Source organism: Anopheles ziemanni, chromosome 3, assembly GCF_943734765.1.
Source record: "Anopheles ziemanni chromosome 3, idAnoZiCoDA_A2_x.2, whole genome shotgun sequence".
Lineage (NCBI taxonomy): Eukaryota > Metazoa > Arthropoda > Insecta > Diptera > Culicidae > Anopheles > Anopheles ziemanni.
In genome coordinates this window covers 29834630-29860678 of record NC_080706.1, presented here as the reverse complement: position 1 = coordinate 29860678, position 26049 = coordinate 29834630, and the positions used below count along the sequence as shown (strand labels likewise).

General features: G+C 41.8%; 1 protein-coding gene and 1 long non-coding RNA gene across 7 annotated transcripts in view; both read left to right on the top strand.

Annotated features, from left to right (window-relative positions):
* The window catches only part of LOC131288612 (uncharacterized), a 45582-nt gene extending 33323 nt beyond the window's left edge, over positions 1-12259 (top strand). The window contains exon 2 of the long non-coding RNA XR_009189265.1: positions 12130-12259. This is a non-coding gene — a long non-coding RNA (uncharacterized LOC131288612). The remainder of the gene's footprint in view (positions 1-12129) is intronic.
* Positions 12260-12272: 13 nt separating this feature from the next.
* On the top strand, positions 12273-21864 carry LOC131288611 (C-terminal-binding protein). Of its 6 annotated transcripts, none has more exons than XM_058317760.1 (7): positions 12273-12796; positions 12897-13202; positions 13296-13556; positions 13643-13774; positions 15048-15255; positions 16027-16200; positions 17671-17894. In XM_058317760.1, the coding sequence occupies exons 1-7, from the start codon at positions 12614-12616 to the stop codon at positions 17676-17678; spliced, it is 1272 nt and encodes a 423-aa protein (XP_058173743.1). In that variant the 5' UTR covers positions 12273-12613; the 3' UTR covers positions 17679-17894. The 6 variants fall into 6 exon arrangements, with proteins under 6 accessions (XP_058173743.1, XP_058173744.1, XP_058173742.1 ...); XM_058317761.1 differs by having other exon boundaries at positions 13643-13783; positions 16054-16200; XM_058317759.1 differs by having other exon boundaries at positions 13643-13783.
* Positions 21865-26049: the final 4185 nt, after the last annotated feature.

Here is a 26049-nt window from a genome sequence, read left to right as displayed (position 1 = left end):
TTCTTCTAATTGCTTGAAAAATTGCACTAATGCACAGATTTCAGCACTGAACCGGATATCTTCTACTAATAGAAGTTCCTTATTGCTTCTTTTGAGGAAGTATTCTTTTATTTTCATTATTTCTTTTGTGCGCTTTTTGTTTTTTATGCATGCTCTGATTTCATACGTATTGTCGTTCTCCTGCATCGCTAGCTCTAGTTTTGGTAAATTCATTATTTCTTCAAAGGTTAAAGCATTAAACATTTTGAGGTGATCAATCTCTAGTTTGTCTTTTACCATTGTTTTCGTTTCTTCTTTGCTTGCCATTTTTCTGGTAATTACGTTAACGTTTTTTATTTCATCTGATGTTATTTGGATTCTTGACAAAGCATCTGCGACTACATTCTGTTTTCCTTTGACATATTCGATATCGAAGTCGAATTCTTCTAAATCAAGACGCATCCTCGTCAGTTTTGATGACGGGTTCTTCATTCCGAATAGATACACTAGTGGTCTGTGATCTGTTTTTATCTTGAATCTCTTGCCGAAGAGGTATGCTTTAAAGTGAAGAATTGCCCAATGTATTGCGGCTAATTCTTTTTCGATTATCGCCTTATTCATTTCACCTTTCGTGAATGTTCTGCTTGCAAAAGCAATTGGTAAATCATTTCCGTTATGTTCTTGTGACAAGACTGCTCCACAGGCTGTAATTGAAGCGTCTGTAGTCAATATAAATTCTTTAGTGAAGTCTGGATACTGTAGGATTTTAGGATTAATTAGGGCTTTCTTGAGTTTTTCGAATGCTTTTTGACATTCGTCGCTCCATATAAACACTGCTTTTTTCTTTAACAACTTATTCAAAGGTTGTGCTGTTTCTGAAAAATTTGGTATAAATTTTCTGTAGTAGTTGCAGAAAGCTACATATCGTCTGACAGCATCTGCATCAGTTGGAACTGGATAATTTTTTATGCTGTCATATTTTGATTCATCTGGCAGTATGCCTTTATCTGTTATTTTATGTCCAAGATAGGTAACGTCAGTTTTGAAAAAACTGCATTTCTCAGGATTAAGTTTGAGATTGTAATGTCTCAGCCTTTCAAATACTCGCCCTAAATTTTTCAAATGATGATTCTCTGAGCATCCTATCACTACAATGTCGTCCACGTAAACAAATGAACATTCTGGTGATAGTCCAGCTGTAGCGATGGTCATCATCCTCTGAAAACTGTTTGGAGAAATATTCAATCCAAACGGTAATCTGTTGAAATGGTAGTGTCCTTCTGGGCCAGAAAATGCTGTATATTGTTTTGAATTTTCTGCTAATGGAATTTGATGAAATCCTGACATAAGGTCCAGGGTGCTAAAGAACTTTGCCCTTCCTAACTGATCTAGTATAGAATCTATTCTTGGTAACGGAAATTTATCCGGCAATAGTTTCTTGTTTAGCTGACGAAAGTCAACTACAAGTCTCCATTTCTTTTCGTTTGATGATTTTTTTGGTACAAGCAATATGGGAGAGTTATAATGCGAGACAGAATTTTCAATAATTCCGTCATCCAGCATCTTATCAATTTGTTTTTTGATCTCTGCTCCTTGAGCATGGATTTGCTTGTAGTTAGGTATGTACACAGGCGTTTTGTCCTGTAGTTGAATTGTTTGTTCGTAAAAATTATTCGTCGTTAATTTTTCTTCAGGCATGTGAAAAATGTCGTTGTACTCTGAAATGAGTTTTTCGAACGCATCTCTGCCTTTTGTTGATATATTACCCGTTTTTACTTGCTTTTTAACGGCATTGATTCTACAATCATTTTGCTTACATTCAAAATTAGCTTTGTAAATCGTGTAGTCTTGTAGTGGTACTGAATCTATATTTAAATCTTTTAATAATATTGCTTTTTCTAATGTATTGATAATTTTTACGTATGGATAATTTTTATTTATGATACTACCTCCAAGCAAAACTCCTTCTGTAAGTTCCTTGGGTTCTACTACTTGATCATCTGTATATTTTGTGAGCGTACTGATACGTCTTATCACCTCACATCTTGGTGGAATCAGTATGGCTCCATTTACATTATCTTCTATAGGTATACTGATTGTTTCATCTTCAAAATTAAAAAATAATATTCCTAACTCGTAGTCTAGCTTACATTGATATCTTTTAAAAAAATCTCTTCCCAATATACCATCCGTTGGTATTGGAAAATCTTTACCAACGACTTGAAAAGTGGTTGGGATATGTTTTCCATCCGCATCTAAAGTAGTGTGAGTACTACCTATCGACTTTACAAGCCCTTCGCCTATTCCTTTGATAGAACAGTTTTCGGTTGGATAGCAAATTTGGTCCAACTTTACTTTTGAGGCTTTAATTATGGATATATCAGAACCGGTATCTACCAATAGGGTACATCTACTGTCTGAAAATTTCAATTTGATGTTTACGAAATTTGAGACAGTTACGTTTATTGTGTAAGCTGCCCCAATTCTCCTCCTAAAGGGTGGTTCTGTCCGTGATTGGTATGTTCTTGCTGTTTTTCAGTTGCTTCTGCAACGTAGGCATTATGGTTTCTTTGGTTCGCGTTGTTTTGATATCCACGACCAGAATTATTTTGCCTGTACGGAATGTTTTTTCCGCGGTTTTGATTGCTTGTTTCAGGGGGGTTGAAGGTATTGGGTAGGTTAGATGGATATTGATTATGTGCATGGTTGCAATTTTGGCAACGTGCGCTTCTTCCTCTACCTCCTCTTCCGTTTCTGAAGTTTGACCTTCTGTCTTGACGGTATCTGTCCACTTGGTATCCATCGTTGTTCCTTTGCTGGTTATTGGTTCTACTCGCATAAAAAACATTGGTGCGTTCCACACTATCAATGGTGTCCTCATTTTCTGTCGCAACTCGTATTGCTTTTGCTAAGTTTTCGCATTTTGAAAACTTAACGGTATTTTTGGTGTCTTCATTTTTAGCACCATTAACCAAAGCTTGAATTCCCGCTTTATTTGCTAGAGTCTTTGCAACATCTTGTGGGACTTTGTTTTCCACATATGCTAGCTCGAGCTTTGCGCTTAGTTTTTCTATTTCGTCTGCAAAACTAGCGAAATCCTTTCTTTGTTTCGAAATTGAAAGCTTGGCAATAATTGTTTGAGGTTCTGTTTTAACCGAGAATTTCTGCTTAAGGCTGTCAATGATAGCGTCGATGGTTGTCGGAACCACTGTAAATATTTGACTTGCCTTTCCTTCGAATTTGGATAGTATCACTTGGATCAGTACATTTCGGTTTGCATCAGAGACAAGATCTTTACATGCTGTCAATGCTCTTATCACGTTATTTAACGATTCGGCGTTACCATCGTACTTTGGTACGAGATTGGTGATAACATTTAGCGTTTCTGTAAGTGTCGCCATTCTGACTTTTTTGTGTCTTTTAAGAAGGTTTATTATGCAATGTGCTATTGTTTTAAATTGCACGTGTTGTGGCTTAGACAAATGGAGATTGATCAACTCTGTTATTTTTGTAATGAAATTCCTTGCTTTGAGCATATACTCTGTAACCTCACTGTCTTTATATTTGCTCTCATGTTTCAATAAAAAGTACTGCAAATTTTTATACGTTTCATCAGCTGTATTCTTAATTGCCTTTAAAGTAACCTTTCTATGGCGTTTGGTAATATCTTTGATTCTATCGAGTAGCCTTTCTAGTTTTCTCAGATCTTCTTGCGGTTGCGTCATATTCAGAGGGAAAAACGTACATTTTTGTTTTTTACTTATCTTTTACGCATTGTGCTGCCGGTGTTCTGCGCCGATAGACTGCTATTGCTGGTAAAGTCATCATTCGTCATTTCTGCTGACGGCTGCTACTAGTCTTCCAGGCTGCCACTGCTTCAGGTCTGCACTGCTTCGGGCCTGCACTGCTTCGATTTCTGCACTGCTTCGATTTCTGCATATCAGCTGGTTCTCCACAAGCCGCTGGTCTTCCGCTTGTCGCTGGTCCTCCGCTTGCCGCTAGTTCCTCGCTTGCCGCTGGTTCTCCGCTTGTCGCTGGTTCTCCATAGGGGGTTTGTGCAAACGGGCACAATTTGTTTTCACTTTTAGTCCGGTTTTTTTTTTCACTTATAGTCTCGGTTTTTTTTTTCACTTATAGTCTGGGTTTTTTTTTCACTTTTTTCATCGTTTTAGCTTCCCTTTGGCATCTTGTGTCCATTTCACTGTTTTATTTGGGAAGCGTCAAAAGTCGTACAGAGCGACTTTCCTGGGCTACCAGTAGTTTACAGGTGTATTTTAACAATCTATCCGTAAGAAAGATTGCTACCAACATAATTAGCACGGCTCTTTTTTTTCATGACCTGAACCATATGGTGCACTTAAGGTCACTTAGGTCACTCACTGCATCTATTTACTGAACTTTTCTGCACTCTCAACCATCAAGGTTCATATTGTTCTCTTCTTCAGTGATGGTTCCCATTAGTGATCACACTGAACAGTCGTCACGATGATTCGAGTCTTTTTAATCACTTGACTCGTTCTTTCTCAGTATGCACATCACGAATTCCCATCACACCGTCACGGTCGCCATGTGGTAGATGGTGGAGGTGGTGGACTTGCTGCGTCGCAAACTTTAACCGTTTAGAACTTTTACGCGCACATGAGTCGCGGGCGGACTCTGCTGACCGGACAGCATGGAAACACTTAAGGTGTTTCCCAAATACACGGTACGGAACGTTGGGAAGCGTCGGGCCTTACCTCGGGTAGGGGGACTTCGACGTTCCAGGAGAAATCAATAAATAGACGCGAGGTTTAATTTATCATTATCTCCGATGAACTGGCTCTCTTGTCCAACTATCGGTTCTTTATTTATACCAACTTATTGAACGATTTTACACGGTTTTTAGGAAAGTGTTTGTGACGGTTGCCGAAATAGTTGACTCGGCTAGATGATGTCAACTTGTGTTATAATTGGTCAAAGTGGTAAAGGGTGGCTTTCCGGTGCGAGCTAGTACATAGCCTACGCTGCACTTTGAGTGCGTTTACCTCTTGTTTACCAGCTAGTTTGTTGGTAAACTCTTCGTATGCTAACCAATTGGTTTGCGCCAACCAGCGCCTGTTGTTTATGCAATAATATGTATAGTCGAGGTGATTCTATCACACTCCTCGACCTTCGGTTTCCGCTGCCCTTAAAAACACATTCCTCCCCGGCGGTGTGTGCTGGGAAAAGCTTCCAGCCAACGGTCAGCAGTCGTGAGGGATTTTCCCATTTTAAAATGGGCGTCGTCGTGTTAACTCCTTTTCCCGGGGGTGCCCTTACGACTTTCGTCTTTTTTATTATGTTTCCTCGTGGAAAAGAGTTTGGCTGGTTCTAAAACCGTCAATGAAAAACATACAATAAAACAAAGAAATAAATTGAATCGAAAGTATAGATGCCTGTTCTCGGGCAGTGATCCTCTAAAAGAGAAAGCGAAACAGGTCATTTGGAAAAGGACATTAAAGTGTTAGACTCACGTTCTCCCGGTGGTGGAAGTTTAATCCGAGTAAAAAAGATCCGTTTTCGTAGAACTATCGGTGGGTCTTATGAATCTGTAGGCGAGATTCATTCATATGAATCTTTCACCTTTGATTCATTCAGATTGATTAATGAATCTTTTGGGGTTCGAAACATAAAACATTGATGAATCTTTCGAAACTTTAATGAATGATCAGTAATATTTTATGAATCTCTCGAAACTTTAATGAATGTTCATGTATCTATCATGAATCTTTCATGAATCTTCATGAGTCTTTCATTGGCGTGGATCAAGCGACAAAAAATGTCGATCGTTTTCCCATTTTTGAGCTTGACTTTTCTGTTTGTTTTAAACATCAATGAATCTTGGGGATTCTTGCATCTCTCATTAAACGATTCATAAATCTCGACGTTCTTAACTCTGAATCGGAATTACACAACTCCAAGTGAAAGCTATCGCAAAACAGTAGCAAGAACGATTTCGCATTTACAAACTTTTTTTTTTTTACACAACTATTTTATTTTTTACTTCTCACTAAAATTTCTTTTTCTCCCATCGAACGAGCGGACGAGTTGAGAACATTTTCCGTATAGTATTATCTGCCAAATCTGCCCCCCCAGCTTCCGGTGTCATGTCTCTCATGTAGCAGGTCGTTTTGCTGCCAACTTTTGAAAATTACTTCATCTCTTTAACGGCCTTTCCTACATTGAACGGTTGAATTTATTAACTACATTCCGAACTTTTTTTCTATTCCCTTTCACCCCCTCCGCTGTCGAACACAAGCCGGAAAACTTCCAACCCAAGTGTTGGGAGGAAACTTTCGCTCAGAAATAATAACGCTTTAACTTTATGCAACTGTTCTCCGAAACATCTGAGCAAAACGACAAAGAATGGTGGTGGTGGCGTCGACGGTCGTCTCAAGGGTTGCCTTGGCAAAAACGGTAGCAAGGATTTTTTTTTGTTCCCCTCCCCCCCGTCTCCCCTGCAACAATAAATATTTACTTGCCAGCAGAAGAGACCGCCTTGCCTTCCGTCCCGTTGTTTTCCCATAGTGTTCCATCCCGCGATGGCGCTGTTAGCATGGAAACCCGACCACCGGCGTACCATCTGTGTACCGCTTTGTGCCTTCCGGAAGTGGGAGAAAATCATAAATTTATCGCAGCCCCACACACCATTCATTCCTCCACACACCACAGCTTCGTTATCGGCATCGTGTGTTTCTATCCTTCCCTGTTATGAGTGTGTCTGTGTTGGCTTGTGAAAAGTGTCCTTCTTCCATGGTAGCTTCCTCGCGCCAAACATCTATCCCCCTCCCCCGTATGTTTGAGACATTCCTCCGCACGCTACAACTGACACAGGAGGGACACGGGGTGCTGCAGCGGGTGGTGAAGCCGGCAACATTTCGCGTGGAAGGACGCGCGGCGTGGTCGAGGCAGAATGGTTCCGGAAATGGTTGCGCATGTGCAGCATAACAGCACGCCGTCGCCGTCGCCGGCAAGGGCGGAAGGGAAGGACGAGTGCGGGCGGAGGGACATTGCTTTGGTTGTGTTTGTCTTTCACCTCTCGGCGTGTTTTTCAGCCAATCCCCATTTCCGGCGTGCGCCCGAAAATATGTCGTCCAAAACCCGGGGGCGGATTAATTATGTATCGAGTCAGCTCCTCTCAGCGAGTGTTTTGGTTGGGGTCCGTTTCAAAAAGGTAGCATAATGAAATTCCTTTTTCCGGTTAGAATTTTTCGCTCTCCCATGGTTACATTTGAGCTTTTTGTTTCTTTTTATTTGTCCTGTTGTTTTTTTTGGGGTTTTGAGTTTTTGGTTACAATTTTAATTTTAATAGACGACGCACAATTAAAGTTCCCTGGATTGTTTTTAAAAATTTATTTTGATGTTTGCCTACATGTAACATTGAATGATTTTATTCGCACTTATTACATTCCGATGCCTCTTATATTATATTCGCTTATTGAAATAAGATACCAACATTTACATGTTGTGTTTATCAAGCGTGTAAATGAAATTATCTAATTTTTCATATACTTAAACAACGCTATTGACTTTGCTTTGCACAATTGCTGCACAAACAATCTGACATTGTCCTCTGGGCTCTGGAGGAAGAGAACATTATCAGCGGAGGAAAGTGTGATTTGGTTATGAAGACATTAGGAGTTCAGGAGAACGAAGTGAAAAAGAAAAATAAAGGAATGAACGCGAACTCCTCCTTATGGAAAAAGTTTTCACTTTTCTCAAGCCAACGTGTTTGGCTTCTGAAAGAAGGTGGGAAGGGAAAGGGACGGGGTGTTGGAAAGTTTCTACTTTAAAATTTATTTTCCAAACCCAATCTTTGCGCCCCCACCCCCCTCCCTTTATCGTTCGGGCAGGGAAAGTTCGATGGGCAGAAGTTTCCTTCCGAAGAACCCCGGTACTGATGGATTCTTCCGGGACGAAGGACGAGAAAATGCTCCTGGTGCACCGGCAGCACCCGAGCCGAAAGTTTGTTGACGAAAGTTTTCTCAACCGAAAACTTCCAACCAAACTTCGTCACTACTATCTCTCGGCTTTTGAAACAGTTTTTTTTTGCGCTGGGTGAGGAAAAGCGGTGGGAGGATCGGGTGAGAAAAGCGGAGTGAGCCGGCGGGTCGCGCGGAACAAGTTTAACGATTAGCGCCACCCCCCGGGGCGGATGGGTTGGGGGAGGGGGGGGGGAAGAGTTTCGCGGAAAATGCCGGGACCAACCAGACGATGGTGGAGTGGGGGAAGGCACAATGACAGCGGGGCGTGAACATTTCCATCAAACTTTTCCTCCGCACAAAAGTCGTCCCGAAAGTTGTTCGGACTAACTTCTTCCTTTCCGCGCACCATCCTCCCACCCCCCCTCTGGTTGCGCCTTGAGGTCAAATCGAAGCCGCCGCCGGTGCCGGAAAGTTACTCCAAAAGTTGTTCCCTCCTCCGACTCACTCCCTTTGCTCCCTCCCCCCGTGCCACGCAATCTCTCCCACACCAGCGAACGCAGAAGTATTACCAAACTTTTCCCTCGGAGCGGTCGGTTTTCCTCGAGGGAAAACCGGTTGCCTGAGGTACAGCAAAAAGCCGGCACAAGGATAACGATGGTGGTCGGTTGCGCCGCGCGCGGTTCGAGGTGAAAGTTTTTCCATCCTAACCACCATCGCCATTAGATATCTGCGTGTGTATGTGTGTGTGTGTGTGTGTTTGCGCAGTACGGTACAATAAAGTTGAACGGGGAGGGAAGGAGAACACAACACACAATGGCGAACAACACCCCGCAATACACAAATCCAACTCCCTCCTATCAGGAATTGGAATGCCGGCAACATGGTGGAAAACCCGTGTGTTTCTCCAACTATCCCGCGCTCGTATGTGTGTGTGTGTGTGTGTGCGCACACGCGGGAAAACACATGGATGGAAAACTTCGCTCTGCTGTCCGTGCCTGCTCTCACTTTCCTTTAACCTTATCATCTCTCTGTCTCTCTGGCGTCGTTTGTTGTGGAAAACGAAGCGTACGGCGCACGCTTCACGGAAAAAGGCAGAACGCCAGTGTCGCGTCTGGTTGGGCGGCGGAAGGTGGTGGGAAGTGGGTTGAGCTTTTCGTTCGCCACACTGTGTTTCATCTTTAACTTCCTAACCTCAATCGTCACTTCGTTTCCGTTCGCGTTGTCCAAAAAGAAGAGGGGGTGGGGCCGGTGGGGGGGAAATGTGGCGAGTTTATTGCCGGCTGCCGGAAGTTGATGATATGCTTACATTCATCCGTTACCATCTGCATAGCGAAACGGGAAAAACCATCCCCAACGGCTCCATTCTCTCCATGTTGAGGTTAGATATTTCCCTTTTATCAACCATTTTCCATTGCTAGATAAAGCGAACGAGAATGCAGTGTATTGAAATGGTCTTTTTTCAGTGTACATATGTGTGTGTGTGTGTGTGTGTGTGTGTGTGTGTGTGTGTGTGTGTGTGTGTGAGACGGTGTGATATAAAGGATACATCCTCCATAATAATAATACACAGTCTGCGTTGTGCTGGTCGCATTCGGCCATGTTTCGAGGAAAACTGTCGCAACTTTCCTCTCCGGACACACAGTTGACGTTGGGCGGGCGAGTTTTCAACCCGGGGGTGGGGTGGTTGGCGTCTGCCATCACAGGATGTTTTTCCTCGATGAACTCTGGCCCGGCCGGGAGAATGAAACAAGGGAAACTATGTTGACGAACGGAAAAAAATATTTTATTCATCGGGCCCGTTTTCGCTCCTGCTTGTTCGCCCGATGTTTTGAGCTTTAGTCTTGCGTGACGAAAACCCACCCCACCCCACCCGAGGGCGTGAAGTAAATGTTGAAAATCCCGGCCATACGATGATGGTGACGCCGCCGGCAACGTTAAACTACTTACTACCCAAAAAGTTACCCCCCTCTCGTGGGAGGTGATGTAATGGAAACTGTGGATGGAAAATGTGGCGCACGAGGGTTGACGTGGCCTCGCGCTTTTCCTTCCGTACCGAGCAACAACTCTTTAAAAACCGCCCGTTCGAGTCGCAACGCGTGCGCCCTTCGGCCTAAGGGTCGCACTCCTCTTGCTCGCTTGTCCCCACCCTCCCCATCCCCTGGCTAGGGGGTTGATGTTTGCGATGCGTACGGAAAATACTTTCCTTCACTTTAAAGCCACGCAAACGCCATCGAAAGTACACGCTGGGAAAACAGGATAAATGTTGCCAAGGGCTCCTTTTCATTTTTTCACCCTCCGGTATCCATGCTCGTTCGTGGTGGAAAACATCTTTCCATCCGAAACCGAAGGAAGGGGGGAAAATTGGTCCACCAACAGTGGTGTTGCCTCTTTTTACTTTTATTTTCCACTTTTTTAAAGCTTCATTGGTGGTTTTCCCTTGTGTGTCCTTATCGTTTCGGACAATCTTCAACGAACCACCTTCGTGTCGGAATTTTCTCTCCATCTATCCGGCTTTCTTTCTTTCTTTCTCTGAGGGAGAGACGTATTCTTCTGCCGATCAATGGCGCAACTTTAAGGTTCAACTTTCCTCCACCGATGGAACACCTTTTTGTATACGTTCAGTGTGCCTTCCGGGAGTGGCGCTGGGAAATTATTGATTTTTACGTTTCATGAATTGCGTTACCCAGCCATGCGCCGGGGTTAAATTAAATGCTTATCGAAAACCTAGATGGGTGAACATTTTTAAATTTTGAAATTTAGATTTTAGTAAACTTTAACTATAATTGTATTTTCAAATCCTCCGGTTTAAATGATGTTTCACAAAACACATGATCCCCGTGACTTCGACACGAGAGAGTGGTGGATCTTTTGGGGGAGTAAGGGAGAGAAATTAATTAATATTAAAATAACCCCATTTCCCGGACCTACCCTCAACCGATTTGCTTGCGTTCCGGACTCCTCCAGCATTTGACGGTGGCTTCTTCCCTTTCGGTAACCGACCCTATGTGCGTCAAACTTTTCCACTTGACCGAATAACTCGCTTCATCGAACTTTTCCAGCAACATAACCGTACGCTCGCGCCTGTCGTATCTTGTTTTTCCGATTTTATTAACTATGAAAACACAGTCCCGCCCAGTGACGAAGTACAGAAAGTTGTTACTGCCGCCGCCCACCACTTCCTTGCGCTTCCGTGCGCTTTGGTGATCTTTCACCCACGCGGCGGGGGGATTGGGGGGGACTTTTCCGAGTTCGTTCTGCCGGTTCTCTGGTTGCTTTCGTTTGGCTTTCGGTGGACGCACGGATGTATAGATTGCTTCCGCTTGCGTTGGTGCCTCCTCCACGCGCTATCCCCCTAGGTTCTCGGGAAACTTGTAAATTAATTACATTTTAATTAAAACTTTTCATTTTATTGTGCTCTCCCTGGCTAGCAAACTTTTCCACCGTCCGTTCGGGGTTTTCCCCCGTGCCTTCTTTTCACCGTCCCCAGTGGAAGTCCGTTCGTTTTTCGATGTTTGTTGTGCTGCTGTACTGGACTACGCTCTCTCTCTCTTCTCTCGCTTCACTGGCTTATCAAAACTTCTTCCGGGTGTACTGTTTGCGATCTGATTACCGATCCCGATAGCATCCCATTTACATGTTTGTTTTGTTTTGTGTTTTTGGAAGCGTTCATTTTCGATGAAGGAATAAGTTGCTGTACTACTTCCATGAAATGGCAAATTTTCCAAAAAACCATTCCACCGACGAAGTTTTTTGGGTGGTTTCAAGTAATCGGAGAATACAATTTACATCGAAAGTTTACAGCTTTCAACTCTATCGACATACGCCCAATCCTTTTTCAATCGGCCTCCAAGGAATTTTATAGCGTTTAAATATACCTATTGATTTGTTTTTCAAAATACTAATTCTGGTTTTTACTTTCTCTTTCTTTTTCAATTACAGATCGCCATCCAGAGAAAGTTGTGAAGTGCTCATCTGCTTCTAGAGACAGCATCTCGATATTTACAACAAAAATTAAACTATTTTGTTTAATATTCAATTCATGTTGCTTTTGCAATGAATCTTTGGCATACATAGTGTTTATTAAAATGATTTATTATAGTTTTCTTATGGGTTACAATAGAGGGTCCCGTGGGGAAATGTGCTACAATTTTCTTAAATTTAATGTCAATTACTGATGCTTAGTGTTGTTCTCGATTGTCCGGTTTAGTTGAATCAGCAAACATTTGCAACCCCCGTGTGCATCCTTCGCTCCGCGTGTTCACCAACGAAGCACGAAGGGACGGCTGTATGCTGTGCGAGCTGTGGTGAAGTGTGCGTGTGTGTGCGAGAGAGAGAGAGAGAGATAAAAAACAGTGTGAAAACAACAGAAGTACAAAAAGTGAAAATCGTTGCACCATTTGGCAAGGCTCAAGCGAGAGAAAACTAGAAACGCACATCAAAGCAAGCGTCATCTCAAGGACTGCTTTGCGCTGACAGGAGCCTTGGGTGTGTGACGTGGTGTGTGTGTGTGCGCGCGCGTGTGTGTGTTGAGTGTAGTTACTGTGCCCGTCGTTTCGCGCGGCCCGTGTCGCCAACCCGGCCAGCCGACAGACAGTATCGGGCGGAAGCGCAGCGAACCGGGGGAACGGAAGGAAGCACGATCCGGAGCGAGCGACGACAACGTCTGGCAGGGAGGAGCGGTGGACTCAACGATGATGCCGAAACGTTCACGCCTGGGTGACGTCCGCGGGCCGATCTCGAACGGGCCGATGCAGTCGCGACCGCTGGTCGCCCTGCTCGATGGGCGCGACTGCTCGATCGAGATGCCGATACTGAAGGATGTGGCCACGGTTGCATTCTGCGATGCACAGAGCACATCAGAGATCCATGAAAAAGTAAGTGACGAACCACGTCCCTCGGGAGGAGGACCGGACGGAAGGACCCCCTTGTCATGTTACTCGAACTAATCCGTCCACTTTTCTTCCACTCGCGCAGGTATTAAACGAAGCGGTCGGCGCACTGATGTGGCACACAATCATCCTGACGAAGGAGGATCTGGAAAAGTTCAAAGCCCTCCGGATAATCGTCCGGATCGGTAGCGGCGTCGACAACATCGACGTGAAGGCGGCCGGCGAGCTCGGCATCGCCGTGTGCAACGTGCCCGGCTACGGCGTGGAGGAGGTCGCCGACACGACCATGTGCTTGATCCTGAACCTGTACCGACGGACCTACTGGCTCGCGAACATGGTGCGAGAAGGCAAGAAATTCACCGGCCCGGAACAGGTCCGAGACGCAGCGCAGGTACGTTCGACTACCATCCGGAGAGAAAAGAAAACATTGGACGAACCGACGACTTGTCTTTACTAACGCGCGCTATACCTCCATTCGTTTTAGGGCTGTGCCAGAATACGCGGTGACACGCTCGGGCTGGTCGGACTCGGACGCATCGGCAGTGCGGTGGCGCTCCGGGCGAAGGTGTTCGGCTTCAACGTGAGCTTCTACGATCCGTACCTGCCGGACGGTATCGAGAAGTCGCTCGGACTCAACCGCGTCTACACCCTGCAGGAGCTGCTGTTCCACTCCGACTGCGTTTCGCTGCACTGTACATTAAATGAACATAATCATCACCTAATCAATGAGTTCACGATTAAACAGGTTGGTATTCTGTCCGGGATGTTAACCAGCCCCTCGAAACGCGGAACACTCTCTCACTATCCTATTGATTGTCTTTCCTCTTTTAGATGAGACCCGGTGCATTCTTGGTGAACACGGCCCGCGGCGGCCTGGTCGATGACGAGGCGCTCGCCGTCGCACTGAAGCAGGGACGAATCCGGGCGGCAGCGCTAGACGTTCATGAGAATGAGCCATACAATGTATTTCAGGTTTATTCTACTACTTATACTATCTTTTTCTCTATATACCGTTTGTGTTGATGTGACTGTTTTTGTTTTCCGCGCCGTACATGTGCAATCCTATCCGCCATCCTGATAAAAACAAACCCCCCGTCTTGAAGAGAGGGTGCTCCGTCTCCATACCAGGATGGAGTGGTGTGGTGCGTGTTGCCACGTACGACCCCCGAGGTGGACGATCGCCTTGTTATGGCAAGACGTATTCATACCTTCGAACACACACCTGCTTTCTCACTTCATAAAACAAAACCATCGTGTCAGACGTCAGACTTTTTTTTTAAATACTTTAACTACTTGGATCCGCGACAGCCGAGCGGTAGCGCCGGTTAGAAAATCGGGCCATAAACGCCGGGGCTCACTGAGAATCTAAGCCGAGACCGGACCCCCTCCCCTGTACGAGAGGTCAGACTATCCACGTACACAAAGGGAAAAAAGTCTAGTAAGCTCCTAAAATGAAAGACTACTTGGATTCAACACTTCTGGAAAAGTTTCCATTTCTCGAATAGACAGTACATTAGGAGTTAGTTCATGAGTTACAGCTTATGTGGAACTAGCTCCCTATTTATTATTTTAACAAAGGAAAAACAAAAATGTATAAACCAAGCTGTTCATCAAATTGTTATTTTTAGTAAGCCTCGTTTCAAGCGAGTTAAAGTATCGTTTGGACAATTTTTAATGGTAATGAACGTTTGGCTGGATATTGAGACCGATGGGGATACTATTATTTCTTGTTGTTGCGCAGGACGAAACAATTTCGATTGGAGAGGAAAATAAAAAAACAAGTACACAAACACACAACGCGCTTTTGAGCACAACTAACAATCTTCCCTTCTGGCTAGGGCTTCATCAAATTCATTGGTTGTCTACTAACACATTCCGCTAAACACATATACATCCTTTTCATGGGACGGTAGAGTTGTAATTACGTGGACTGAAAAGTAAGGGATAACAACTTGACGTACGTCTCTGCGATGATCATCCAAACATGGACTTTTTACCCCTTTCAATCGCATCGACGCTGACCGACGTAGTACGATACCTCCATGGAAAGGACACCACCACCCGTAGTACTTGTTGCAAATGCTTCTCGCTGACGGCTACAGCAAGGAGTCAGTAAATCAGTGCGTCTGTACCATCGCTAACGTTTGACTATTTTCTCTCTTCTCCCCACCTTGGCTCCTATTCCCATCTTCCCGGCCATCAATGCGCTACCATACGCTACCCTTCCTGCATGCAGGGTGCACTGAAAGACGCCCCGAACCTGCTCTGCACGCCACACGCTGCCTTCTACAGCGAAGCGGCCACGACGGAGCTGCGCGAGATGGCGGCGAGCGAAATCCGGCGGGCGATCATCGGCAATATCCCGGAGTGTCTCCGGAACTGCGTGAACAAGGAGTACTTCCTGCGCTCGTCGACGGGCGGCGGTGCCGGCGGATACTCAGAAGGTTAGTAGTCACAGGTTGTCCGATTTGTTGTTGGTTGTTTTTCTGTTTGTTGTCGTTGTCGTTACTACTCTGTCTTCTATCACTCGGAGAAAGCCCCCCCTCCTGAACTTTTCCACCCCCTCTCTGACACGATCATCGAAACCACGAGCGCGCGCGCGTCTACAACACCTAACAAATGTTGTAACAAACAAACAAACAAACAAAAAATGGTACACGCACACACATTTGCTAAACAAACTAATCTCACTTTGAGAAAGAGACAGAGAGAAAGAGGGAGGGAAATTAAGGAAAAGGAGTATTAGAGGGATAGAGAAAAAGAGGAAAGGGGAAAGGAGATAGTGAAAGTTAGGGGCTAGACAGAAAACAATTATATACATACACACACACACACCAATACATCTAAACTGTAGAGCAACTAAACAACTATCAGAAAAAAGACTGCCTACTACCTCTTAAAATAATGATCCCTTAAATGTTCGAACGTATAGAGAAAAAATTACCGAAACCAAACTTTCATTTCTCATTCATTCACTTTGATTCTTTTCGATGAACACCACCACCAAACTGATTCCACAATGCCAATCCCACAGTAAAGCGATGATAAACGATGATGTCAAAGTCCTCGTGTGATGTTCTTCATTATCTTCATAATTTACCTTTACAAAAAAAACAAAAAGAGATCAACTTAATTGTAAAAAAAAAAAAAACAAAACAAGACATATACGCAGAAAAGTGAAATAATAATTTACAAATCAAGAAAAAAACTTATAGCTGGTATAAATGGCGGCTATTATTCAGGTGGATTACAGCAAGCCCATAGTACAACACCGCTCGAGGCACCGCACAGTGCAGGATCGCATGCGCCACCCAGCGGCGGCGGTCCCCCGCCACCGTCCGTTGCCGTAGTACCGCCTGTTTCCGCTGTAACAGCGCCACCACCACAAGGTATTATGCCACCTCCTCCACGTCCTCTCGTTGTTTTTCCTCCTTTTCTTTCTGTGTCCCCCTAGTCGTCCCGAGAACGAGTTCAGTTCAGTAACAACCCAATCACCCACCAAAAAATCACCAAAATATGTTCCAAACATCATCGTCATCGTCACCACGAAACACTACCACTCCCCCCCGTAGAACAGCACCTCTGTCTTCAGTTCGTCAGCAATAATCTGTCCAGTAGAGCGGCCGGCAAAGGGTCCTTCCGAACTAAATGCATCGGACAAATGTGGGGTCCATGTTTCTGTTTTAGTTTTGGCTCGGGCTGGAAAAATTCTTCATCCCTTCGTAGAAGAAATAATTTTCTTTTCTCAAAGGATTCCTCGGGAATAAATAGAATGAACTTGTCATTGAAGGTGTTTAGTTTTGAATAATTTCTTTTAAAGTTGTTCAAACGAACAAGTAGAAAGTTAATGTTGAAATTGTTTAATGCAATTAATTCGCAAGTGCACCCAATTTTGCCACCGACCGGAAATTCTTCCGCTATCATATGGTTTAGCTTTCACCTTTTCTGTTACTGCAAAGTGATAAAGTCTATGGTTTGATGCGGTTTTAGCTGCAAAGCTTGCCCCATTGCATTATGTCCGTGTGGTTTGAGTTGGAAAGTGATCGAATAACGTAAAACACGTTGGAGTACTTGGGTATACAAGAATTGCCACACGAGCGAGGAGACCCAATGTAATATTGGAATGATAATGACCAACGCAAGATTAGCTTCTTTGTAAGTAATGAAAAGGCTAGTAGTTACTTCCTTCATGTACCGGTTAATTCAAATATTTAAACTCCTTCTTCTGTGTACGTCAGTTGTGCTCTAGAAGGGGCTTGGTTGTAAATGTTCCTTAGAGTGTTTTTTTCTTAATGAACCAAATCAAACTCCAAACCATGTCTTATCGCTTTGCAAATATAGCACTTAGTATATTACCTTCGACCATCCTCGTAAACGTATATCGTGCCGTAGCAAAAACTCGTACTTAAAAATGTTTGTACGCTCCTTTTGTCTTCTTTGCCTAACAAACAAACCTCCCGTTGCGTGTCCACCCTTCGCCCCAAAATTCCTTTATTTTTTGTTTTGTTTTTGATTTTGTCACAACATCCATCGGACAACGTGTGTGTGTGTGTGTGTGCGCGTGTATGTGTGTATGTGTGACTGTTTGGTGAATGAAGATGGAAATCAGTTGTATGTTGTGTTTTTGCTGCTGATGCTGCTGCTACGTGTTCCATCACCTCAAATCTTACTAATCGGTACGTTCTTTCTATCCATTTATCCTCTTCTCTTCCGCATCCGCAACCCAATTTTTCGCGGCGACACACTACCGTCCACCAAAAACCACTTCGTTTTGCGGCGTGTGCACCCGCATGCCATGCGGAAACGCACGAAAACTCGCGCCAACACCACAACCACCACCACCACCACCACCACAACAGCCTCTTAGTGCCCCCGATCCAAGTAATCATCATTCGGTTAAGCCGGAACCATCAGAAGTACATTAGTTTTTATCATTATAATATTAATATAATAATAATATATGCTGCTACTACCTTTACTACTGTAACGAGAACAAACCCAGGAGGAGAACAATGGAAGCAAAAAGAAACACGCAAAATCTTCACCCTTCAAATACCATGTACACAACCCAACAAGTGAAAGAGGGGAAGATACATACCTGGAATGTTAAGGAGCTAGGAGCGTCATAGAACTGCATGACGAGCAAAAGCAGCGAGATAATTCGAATTGTAAATCGAGAAACCCTCTTTGCTAACCCAATTGTAGAACAAGAAAGAGAAGCATAATTAAATGTCACGAAAAAAAGGAAGCAGAACAAATTAGGTGGAGCAGACAGTGAGATGACGCAAACATCCTACGAAGCACTGAAAAAAAACGGAATATGGCAAAAGTGAACCTGCATCCTGAGAATTATGAACACAACTCTATGCGAGAAGGTGCAAGGATTATATAAAATAGTTTCTTCTTATTTGTTTTTTTTTTTTTAATTTGACAAAACAATGCGTGTGAGGTGTAATTTTACAGTATAAAAGATGAATTTAATGAAAAAAAAGAAACCAACACAAGTTGCTAATAAGAAAGGATTTTATTTTTATTGTTTAATGTGCTTTTGTCATTGACAAAAAACAAAAAGAGGAAAAAAGATAGCGATAGAAGACAAACAGAATATGAGCGAAAGGGAAGCAGCGAGCGTTTGTGAAAATTGAAGTAATACATTGTGTACACGAAACATTAGAGTAAATTTACGAGATAAAAACTGAAGATATACTTCTGAATTGGTACTACCTTACTGAAACACACAACACACAAACACTCGTATAACAGTTTGTTAGATAAAATGTGTGAACAAAAGGAGAAAAACGAAAAACACATTTAACCTACACCCTTCCCAGACGTTTTACAGTTTAGTAACGGATTTACTCCTACACAACACTATACACCCACACACATACACATATATACAGACAGATAGAATGTACACAATTGGAGATAGATAAAATAAAGTAAAACTGGCAGAATTAATGTGTAATTGATAATAATAATTGATAATAATTATTAAAGGGATGAAACACTTACTATATACTTTAAAGATCACGAGGCGGGCAAGGCGAAGGAGTAAACGAATGAAAGAGCTGATGTGTGATTAAGCATTAAAAAAGAAATAGAAACCACAAAATAAAATGAGTATAATTGCAAAAAAGCAACACCTTGGGCGAAGTGAACGAGGAAGCGAAAGGAAGCAAAAAAAGGAAGAACAAAATATTCGTTGATCTAAAGCAGAGCCCTTAAATAAGATAAATGCATTATAGTTTACTACATGGACATGGAAGTAGACAAGCGAAACAAACATTCACAACATGTAAGCAACAAAGCCTCCTGCGCTGAAAAGATTACAATGTAAATCGCAGTGACAGAGGACGAAAATGTCCTCGTTTGGTACGTGCACTGATGAATGCATGAAAGTATGTGTGCATGTGTATGTGTGTGTGCGTGCATGCGTGCGTTTGTTTGCGAAGATGAGTGAGCTTGAATGTTTGTGTGAGTGTTTCAGTGAAAAAGATGAGAGAATGAGCGAGCGGTTTAGTATTGATGATTGAGCTCTTGAACATTTTACAAAACCAAGTGCGTTAGTGCAACTACAGATCATCAACTACAAAAAAAAGGAAAAAAGAAAAAGGCTATCAGTAGGGACGAATCGTAAGGACACACCTTTTCCACACAAACGTTAAGTAACGTACAGATTCATAAACTGTCGGACCGTAGCCGGTAGGTAGGTAGGTGCGCGTGTAGGCAGAGGACGGACTGGTGTGGTGGGAAAATTTCATCTATTTTCGTTGCCGGACAGATTTGTATTTAATTCAATTAAATATTAGCAACCGCGAATCATCGCAGCACACATTCGAACACATACTTCACAACTCATACTCACAGTTAATACGAAAAATCTACTCCTCAACCCTTACGTGTCTAGGACACACTTTTCCCAAAGGCACGCCGGTGTAAGAGGGACGAGGCTCATATTTGTCCTTTTGTGCCCTGGAATATGTGTATCGTCAACAGTTGTATGATGCTGGCGGTAAATTAACGCAGCACACGAGGCAAACACACACACACACATACACAAACACACACTGCAGTTGCACAGCAGTACCTAGTAGTAATAGTAGTAGTAGTAGAGATATACTACACAGTAGCCGAACGAAGGGAAAAACAAACGTGAAAACATCGTGCTTCTATTTTATTGTCACCTTACTTGTCAGTTCAGATAGAGCTTGTTTTTTTTTCTAAACAATAAAAGTAATTCTTGGCGAAACTGTACCCTCTGTTAACTGAGTTGGACTTTTCTTTCAGAGGGCGTAAGCTGATTACTTCGCTTCCGGGGTGCGCGAAATTTGAAATCGAAGTAGTCTGGGAACCGCGTCGATAGTTTTTCCCAATCAAATTACTCACCGACACCAAACTACTGTGTGCGTGCGTGCGTGTATGTGTGGACCTGTGTGGTGGTATAGTTTTCTCAAGGACTACTTTGCATCATCGAAGATTGGTGCAGTTGAACAGAGTGGTGCGGTGTCGGATGAGAAGGACAATACGGGCTTGGTGAATGAAAAGTTCTTTGGTTGGTTTTCTAACGTTTGCAACTGGTTTTTTGTACTATATTTCCACCACACACAGCTAAGTTTTTAACATGGACACATTTTTTCATCACACTGTTTATCCATGGGAGAACGGAAAAACAACAACTTTTGTTTTTATAGAACCCTCTAATGTTTCGATTTTGTTTTTCGATGAACTGTAGATGATGCCATGCGTGATGTCATTTTGATGAAAATAACTTGCATCAACACGTTTTCATACCCTTTCCTTACCTCGTTGAAGCTGGTTTTGCTATACATATTTTTGATTCTGTCTAGCCTCCTTTGACCATCCTGATTCAAACATGTTTCTATGGTGTCCATCAATGAAGAAAGGTGGGAACAGCTGGGGTTTGGTTGGGAGAGTAATCAGAGTCAAAGAAATGGTCCCCCTTCTCCCCTCTTCGAGCAATGCAAACGAAAAACAAACAACAAATCAACAACCTTTTAAGGACGAACACGTGTTTAGCGATGCGTGTGAGTGTGTGTGTGTCCGTGCGTGCGTGCGTGCGTCACAATCATTACTAACACTTTCTAATGCGTGACGACTCTGGGGTTGCCCTGGGTGACGGATGCAGGTTGGGTGAATGGCAGGTTGACGGTGAGCGAAGAAGCAACTTGTTAATAGTATGTAGGATGCTGTAGATGAGTGAGTAGAGTAGATCGACATTTAACAAACACACACACACATATACACAAACAGGATTGAGAAGGCTAGAAAACATAAAAAGGATTAAATAGTCAAAAACACAAGGAAAAATGTACATCAAGAAACGAGTAAAATACTATTATTTGTTGTATCTAATCAGTAAAAAAAACAATCTCTTTTTTGAAGAAACTAAACATGTTACTCAAATGCTCACTTGTAAATGAAAAGCGAGGAAATGGGAATGAGTACATTGGAAAACAGTTAGATTTTTAACGCAGGTAAGGCAGGTAAGCTGCCAGTGGAAAGAATTGGTTATTGTATATGTGATTAATGCGTGCGTGTGTGTAATTATATATTTTTTTGGTTATTAAAACAATGGAACAATGATGTTGTATCCAGCAGCATTTACTAAAATGTGATGAACAGTAAAAAACAAAAAGAAAAAAAAATCAGAGTACGATACAGTAGTTGTTAGAGAAAACAAACCGAAGTTGAGAATGCTCTTTCTTTTTCGCCACACCACGTTTTGCTGCTACCACCCACCATCCACCATACAAACACCACGCGCGCGGACTCCTTTTTTCGATGTAACCCCACAAACACGCACACACACACAAACACATTAACATACAGACATAATACACACAAGCAAACCCAACGATATGATGATGCAACTTTCTTCAACTTTCACTTCCCTTTCAGATATCGGTGCGAAAATCTTAGTGGAAAAAGGTGTAAATCATTAATTGGGACGCGGAGGCCAAGAAAGACAGGACATAAAAACACACATTTACACTACAAATGAGAAAGAGAGAGTGAGAAGGAGAAAGAGAGAATGAGAAGGAGCGAGAGGAAACATGGATTCAATAGTAAAGGCAAATAAGAACACTTTTTTTTGCGAAAAATAACCGACAGGAGTAGAACAAAAGAGAAGCAAACACAGACATACTACAAAACAACAACAACAACAACAAAATAAAAATAAAACAAGTATGAAAGCGTACTAGTAAAGAAAAAAAAAAGAAACAGTAACAGCTTACTGGCAAGAGGAGCGCGATTGGAATAAAAGGTTAAGAAGAAGTTTTATGGATAAGGCAACAAAAAATCTGTGTTGAAGTTTAAGGAACAAGAAATCCGACAAACGGACAAACGGCGGGTGAGGAAAGAACAAAAAAAAAACATTTAACAAAAAAGAAAAAAATTGAAGATGTGTAGCAAGCAAACGAAGCAGCAACAGCCACAGCATCAGCAGCAGCAGAAGCAGCAGCATCAGCAGCAGCAGTAAAAGGGAATAAAATATAAAAAAAAATCTATGAAGAATTATGGCAGACGTAAGAGAAGAAAAAACTGAAATAAATAAAGTAAAACGTATTTTCAACGAGTTTGCAGTTTTCGCTTCCAAGTTAAAAGTAAAACATAGATGACATAATATGGTGCGGAATGTTCGGTTTGGAGAGCATGTTTATTATGTATATACTGTTTGTTCTTCAGTTGTATTTTACTTTTTGTTTTCATAAATTTTTCTGGATGATGCAGTAAAATGGGTAAAAATTTCCTTCCTACATTCTTTCCGCTAACCCTTGTCTATCGTCCTGCTTTCGCAACGAGCTCTTCCATATAGCCCCTGTATCAACACATGCGTTTTAAAACGTACTTAGAGAGGTGAAGTTGAAAAGCGGTTTGGTTGGATCATCTTTTAAAATTGGAAAAATCGATACTTTCGGAATGAAGAAGAATGATGGTTCTTATGATTGTATTTTAAACATTGAGTTCTTCACTCTATTTGTTGATCTTTTAAGTTTTGCCGCTTTTCTGATTTTGTTCCGCCTACTATTTATATATCCTTCCGTGGCACTGGTTTATAACTTTGGAACGAAAAATTCACAAGTTTGTCTGCGGCTCCTTTGTTATGAATATTTCAAACACACTGCTGATGTAATCTTTATTAGCATCGTATGCGGTATTTTGTTTTGCCTGTGTGTTTGTGTGTTTTATTTTTTTAGTAAATGTTAAGTGTAAAAACTTTACGCACCATTGGCTTTCGAAACACAAAATCCCATCGAAAAAAGGCATGCACCTAGCCATTTCTAGCATTTATTTTATATGTTTGTCTTCTTATTGTCACACGAACTGGATACGGATGGACGTCCCGCCGTTTTATTGTGTCTGAGTTTTACGTAGCTGCTTTATGTTTTATTGTTGTTCCTTTTTTTTTCTCTATTTCATCTCATTTTGCAACCATTATTATGCTGCGTAAACATGCGTACAAATGCAAAGAGCGTCGGCACTCTTCCTATCGTCAGCGCTAGTCGAGAGTGGAGCTGATTATGTAGGGTAAAGTCAGTTTGGTTTTATTCAAAAAACGGCTATTTGTATTTGACTATGAAATTGTTTGAGGTATCGAGAAGAATGCATTGATTGTACCCTATTCTGTAGCGGAAATTTAATGGGAGTAAAATGTCTCTGAACTTCTAGAAATGGGGAACGATGTATTTTGCTAGTTATGTATATAAATGCTATAGAAAATGTATCCTATGTTGGTAAGAGGTTGATAAGTTTAGTTTCAAAGATGCGTGACTTAGTTTTTTTTTTTTAAATGTATCGATTGTTTCTATTGATGCGTGTGACGTAGAAATTATCCTATCATTTGTATTTATTTGCCTGGAATCAAAACGATTCATGATGCGCGGTTTTCTGTATCGTTTGGTCATCGAGGAAAAGCAAAACAGTTTTCTTAGCGCTAACAGATGCTGTAGAGTAAGATCACTTTGCAATAATAAGGTTTGTAATCACGCAAAGAATATGTGTGCGTCTTCGTCTCTCTTCGTCTTAGTTTAGCTCGCGGGAAATCGGATGGTCAGAAGTGTTTTAAATACAAACACGGGCTCACTCGGAAACAGGGAAGGCATTTTTTTCTCCGGTGTAACGAACTCGTGCGCGGGTAGATAAATGCAGATTGACTGCGAAGCCGCCGGTTTTAGAATATTCAGCTAAGAATCTTACACGGTATCATTTTCATTATTGCTCCATTTTCTCGAACCGGGCGAAAACAGTTTACGCCATTACGGTATTCGGTCCTCTTCCGCGACATATTTACTGGTCCTGTTATTCATGTATGATTTACTGTTTTTTTTGTTTTGCATAAATTTGGTATAAGTATATATGTAAATGTAACATTTAACTCCTTACTAGAACTATTTTATCCTTAGTTTATCATCATAATGCTTCAATGTATTCTTATATTACTATATATGTTAAATATTATCGTCTTACCATCTTTTTACGTTTGTCTCCTTCGTCTTTATCCGGTTGTTTGCTTCTTCATCTCCTTCGTCAGTAACAAGTTCGTTTAAAAAACTATGCTATCCTGGGGCATAAGTAAAAACAATGTGTGTTCGTTTAGTTTCAACTATCATTATTCTCTAACATTTTGAAAGTGGAATATCTATCTTTCTTTGCCTATACTGGGGGTGTTTCATTACCATCACCATCCGACCGGTTGATAGGGTAAGTAATTTCTTTTATTGATTGTGGATTAATGCGCGCTGCTAGTTTTCTTTTCTAACATGTATGAGCAACTGTTATAGAACATAGAAAATGTAGTTAAATTTACGTTGACTAAGAAAAAAAGAAACAAAAGTGTATGTTAAAAATGCCGCTAGCTTCACTTACAATTATAAAAAAAGCATTGGAAGCTTGGTGAAAACCCTTAAAAATACATTACCTTACATGTTCGGGGAAAAAAACAAAACAAAAATGTAAGAAAAAACGGGGTGGTAAAAACTACTGAATTTATTTTAAAAACAAAAAAAAGAAGAAAGAAACATAGTTCGTAGTAACGCGGCTTATATATAAGAAGAAAATGTCGAAATAAATTGATCGGAACGGGTCGAAACTTATAGATGGAAAATGTTTTATTTGAATCGTTTTTTGTTTAAGTTTTCCGAAAGCATAATAAAGGGTTGTGTTGATTTAAAGAAAAAAATAAAACGGTAATGGTCAAAATAAAAAAATAATTTGGAAGAGGAACACACTCTAAACTACTAAAACCTACACAATCAGTCATATGAAATAACGAAGCTTTTCGATGTTCGCAAATGAGCGTATCTAATGCATTAATCCTACATTCCAGTTTGAGCTATGCGAATCGAGTTCAATTTGAATGCTTTATGAAAACAAAAGAACTAACTCAACTTCACAGTGCCATCGTAATGTGTTTCATTTTCGTATGCAAAGTATTTGGTTTTATTTTTGTTTTTCGAATCGAAATTGTATTCTGAGATCTGGATGCAATTGGATTACTATTTGGACTCTGTATAGGGATCATCTGTTTGACTCATTCTTAGATCTATTATGACGAGACGCTGAAGGAAATGAAACTTTGATTTAAACCTACACTCTAAAACTAAAAAAAGGAAAAAAAAGAATTAAACATACGAAAAACTGTATAATTTTGGTAAATCTGAAATCAGTTGCATAATTAGGGCACCAGGTTAACGAATGATCGAATATATGTAGGGATTGTGACGCTCTTAGGGATATGAGATTGCTTGCTTCCCGGTGGGATTAGTGGCCACACGGTTCTCGCTGTAGTGTATAAGCATCAACGTAGGATGAAAATGTCCTATAGGGATACGTAGGTCTTCCTACGCACCGCTTGTATGCTCGATATGCTTGATGCCAGACTAGGATTTATATTTTTGTTTGAATGAAATCATTTATAACACCCTTTTCACATTGTGCTTGTGTATTAGTCCTATTAAGACCAAATGATTTTAAAATAAAATCCTGGCACTAGGAAAGAGGATAGATGTATAGAGGATATTACGCAAAGCGTCGTTCGATTTTCAAACATTCCCCTGTAGGCAAACCTGTTGGTGTGTATTTTACCGAAATCCTTTAGGTATTGTTCTCAAGTAAAACAAGTTTCCTAACGAAAGGATAATATTATAAAGAGACAATGGTTTTTCCCCCTTTCAAACAAGCGTTGATGCAACTATTTCAACTTGAAACTTTAA

Coding starts and splice junctions, on each gene's coding strand:
- LOC131288611 (XM_058317759.1), top strand. CDS start 12,614: ATGATGCCGAAACGTTCACGCCTGGGTGACGTCCGCGGGCCGATCTCG. Junction 13,784..15,047: donor AGCCATACAATGTATTTCAG/GTTTATTCTACT, acceptor TCCTGCATGCAG/GGTGCACTGAAAGACGCCCC. Junction 15,256..16,026: donor TGCCGGCGGATACTCAGAAG/GTTAGTAGTCAC, acceptor AAAAACTTATAG/CTGGTATAAATGGCGGCTAT.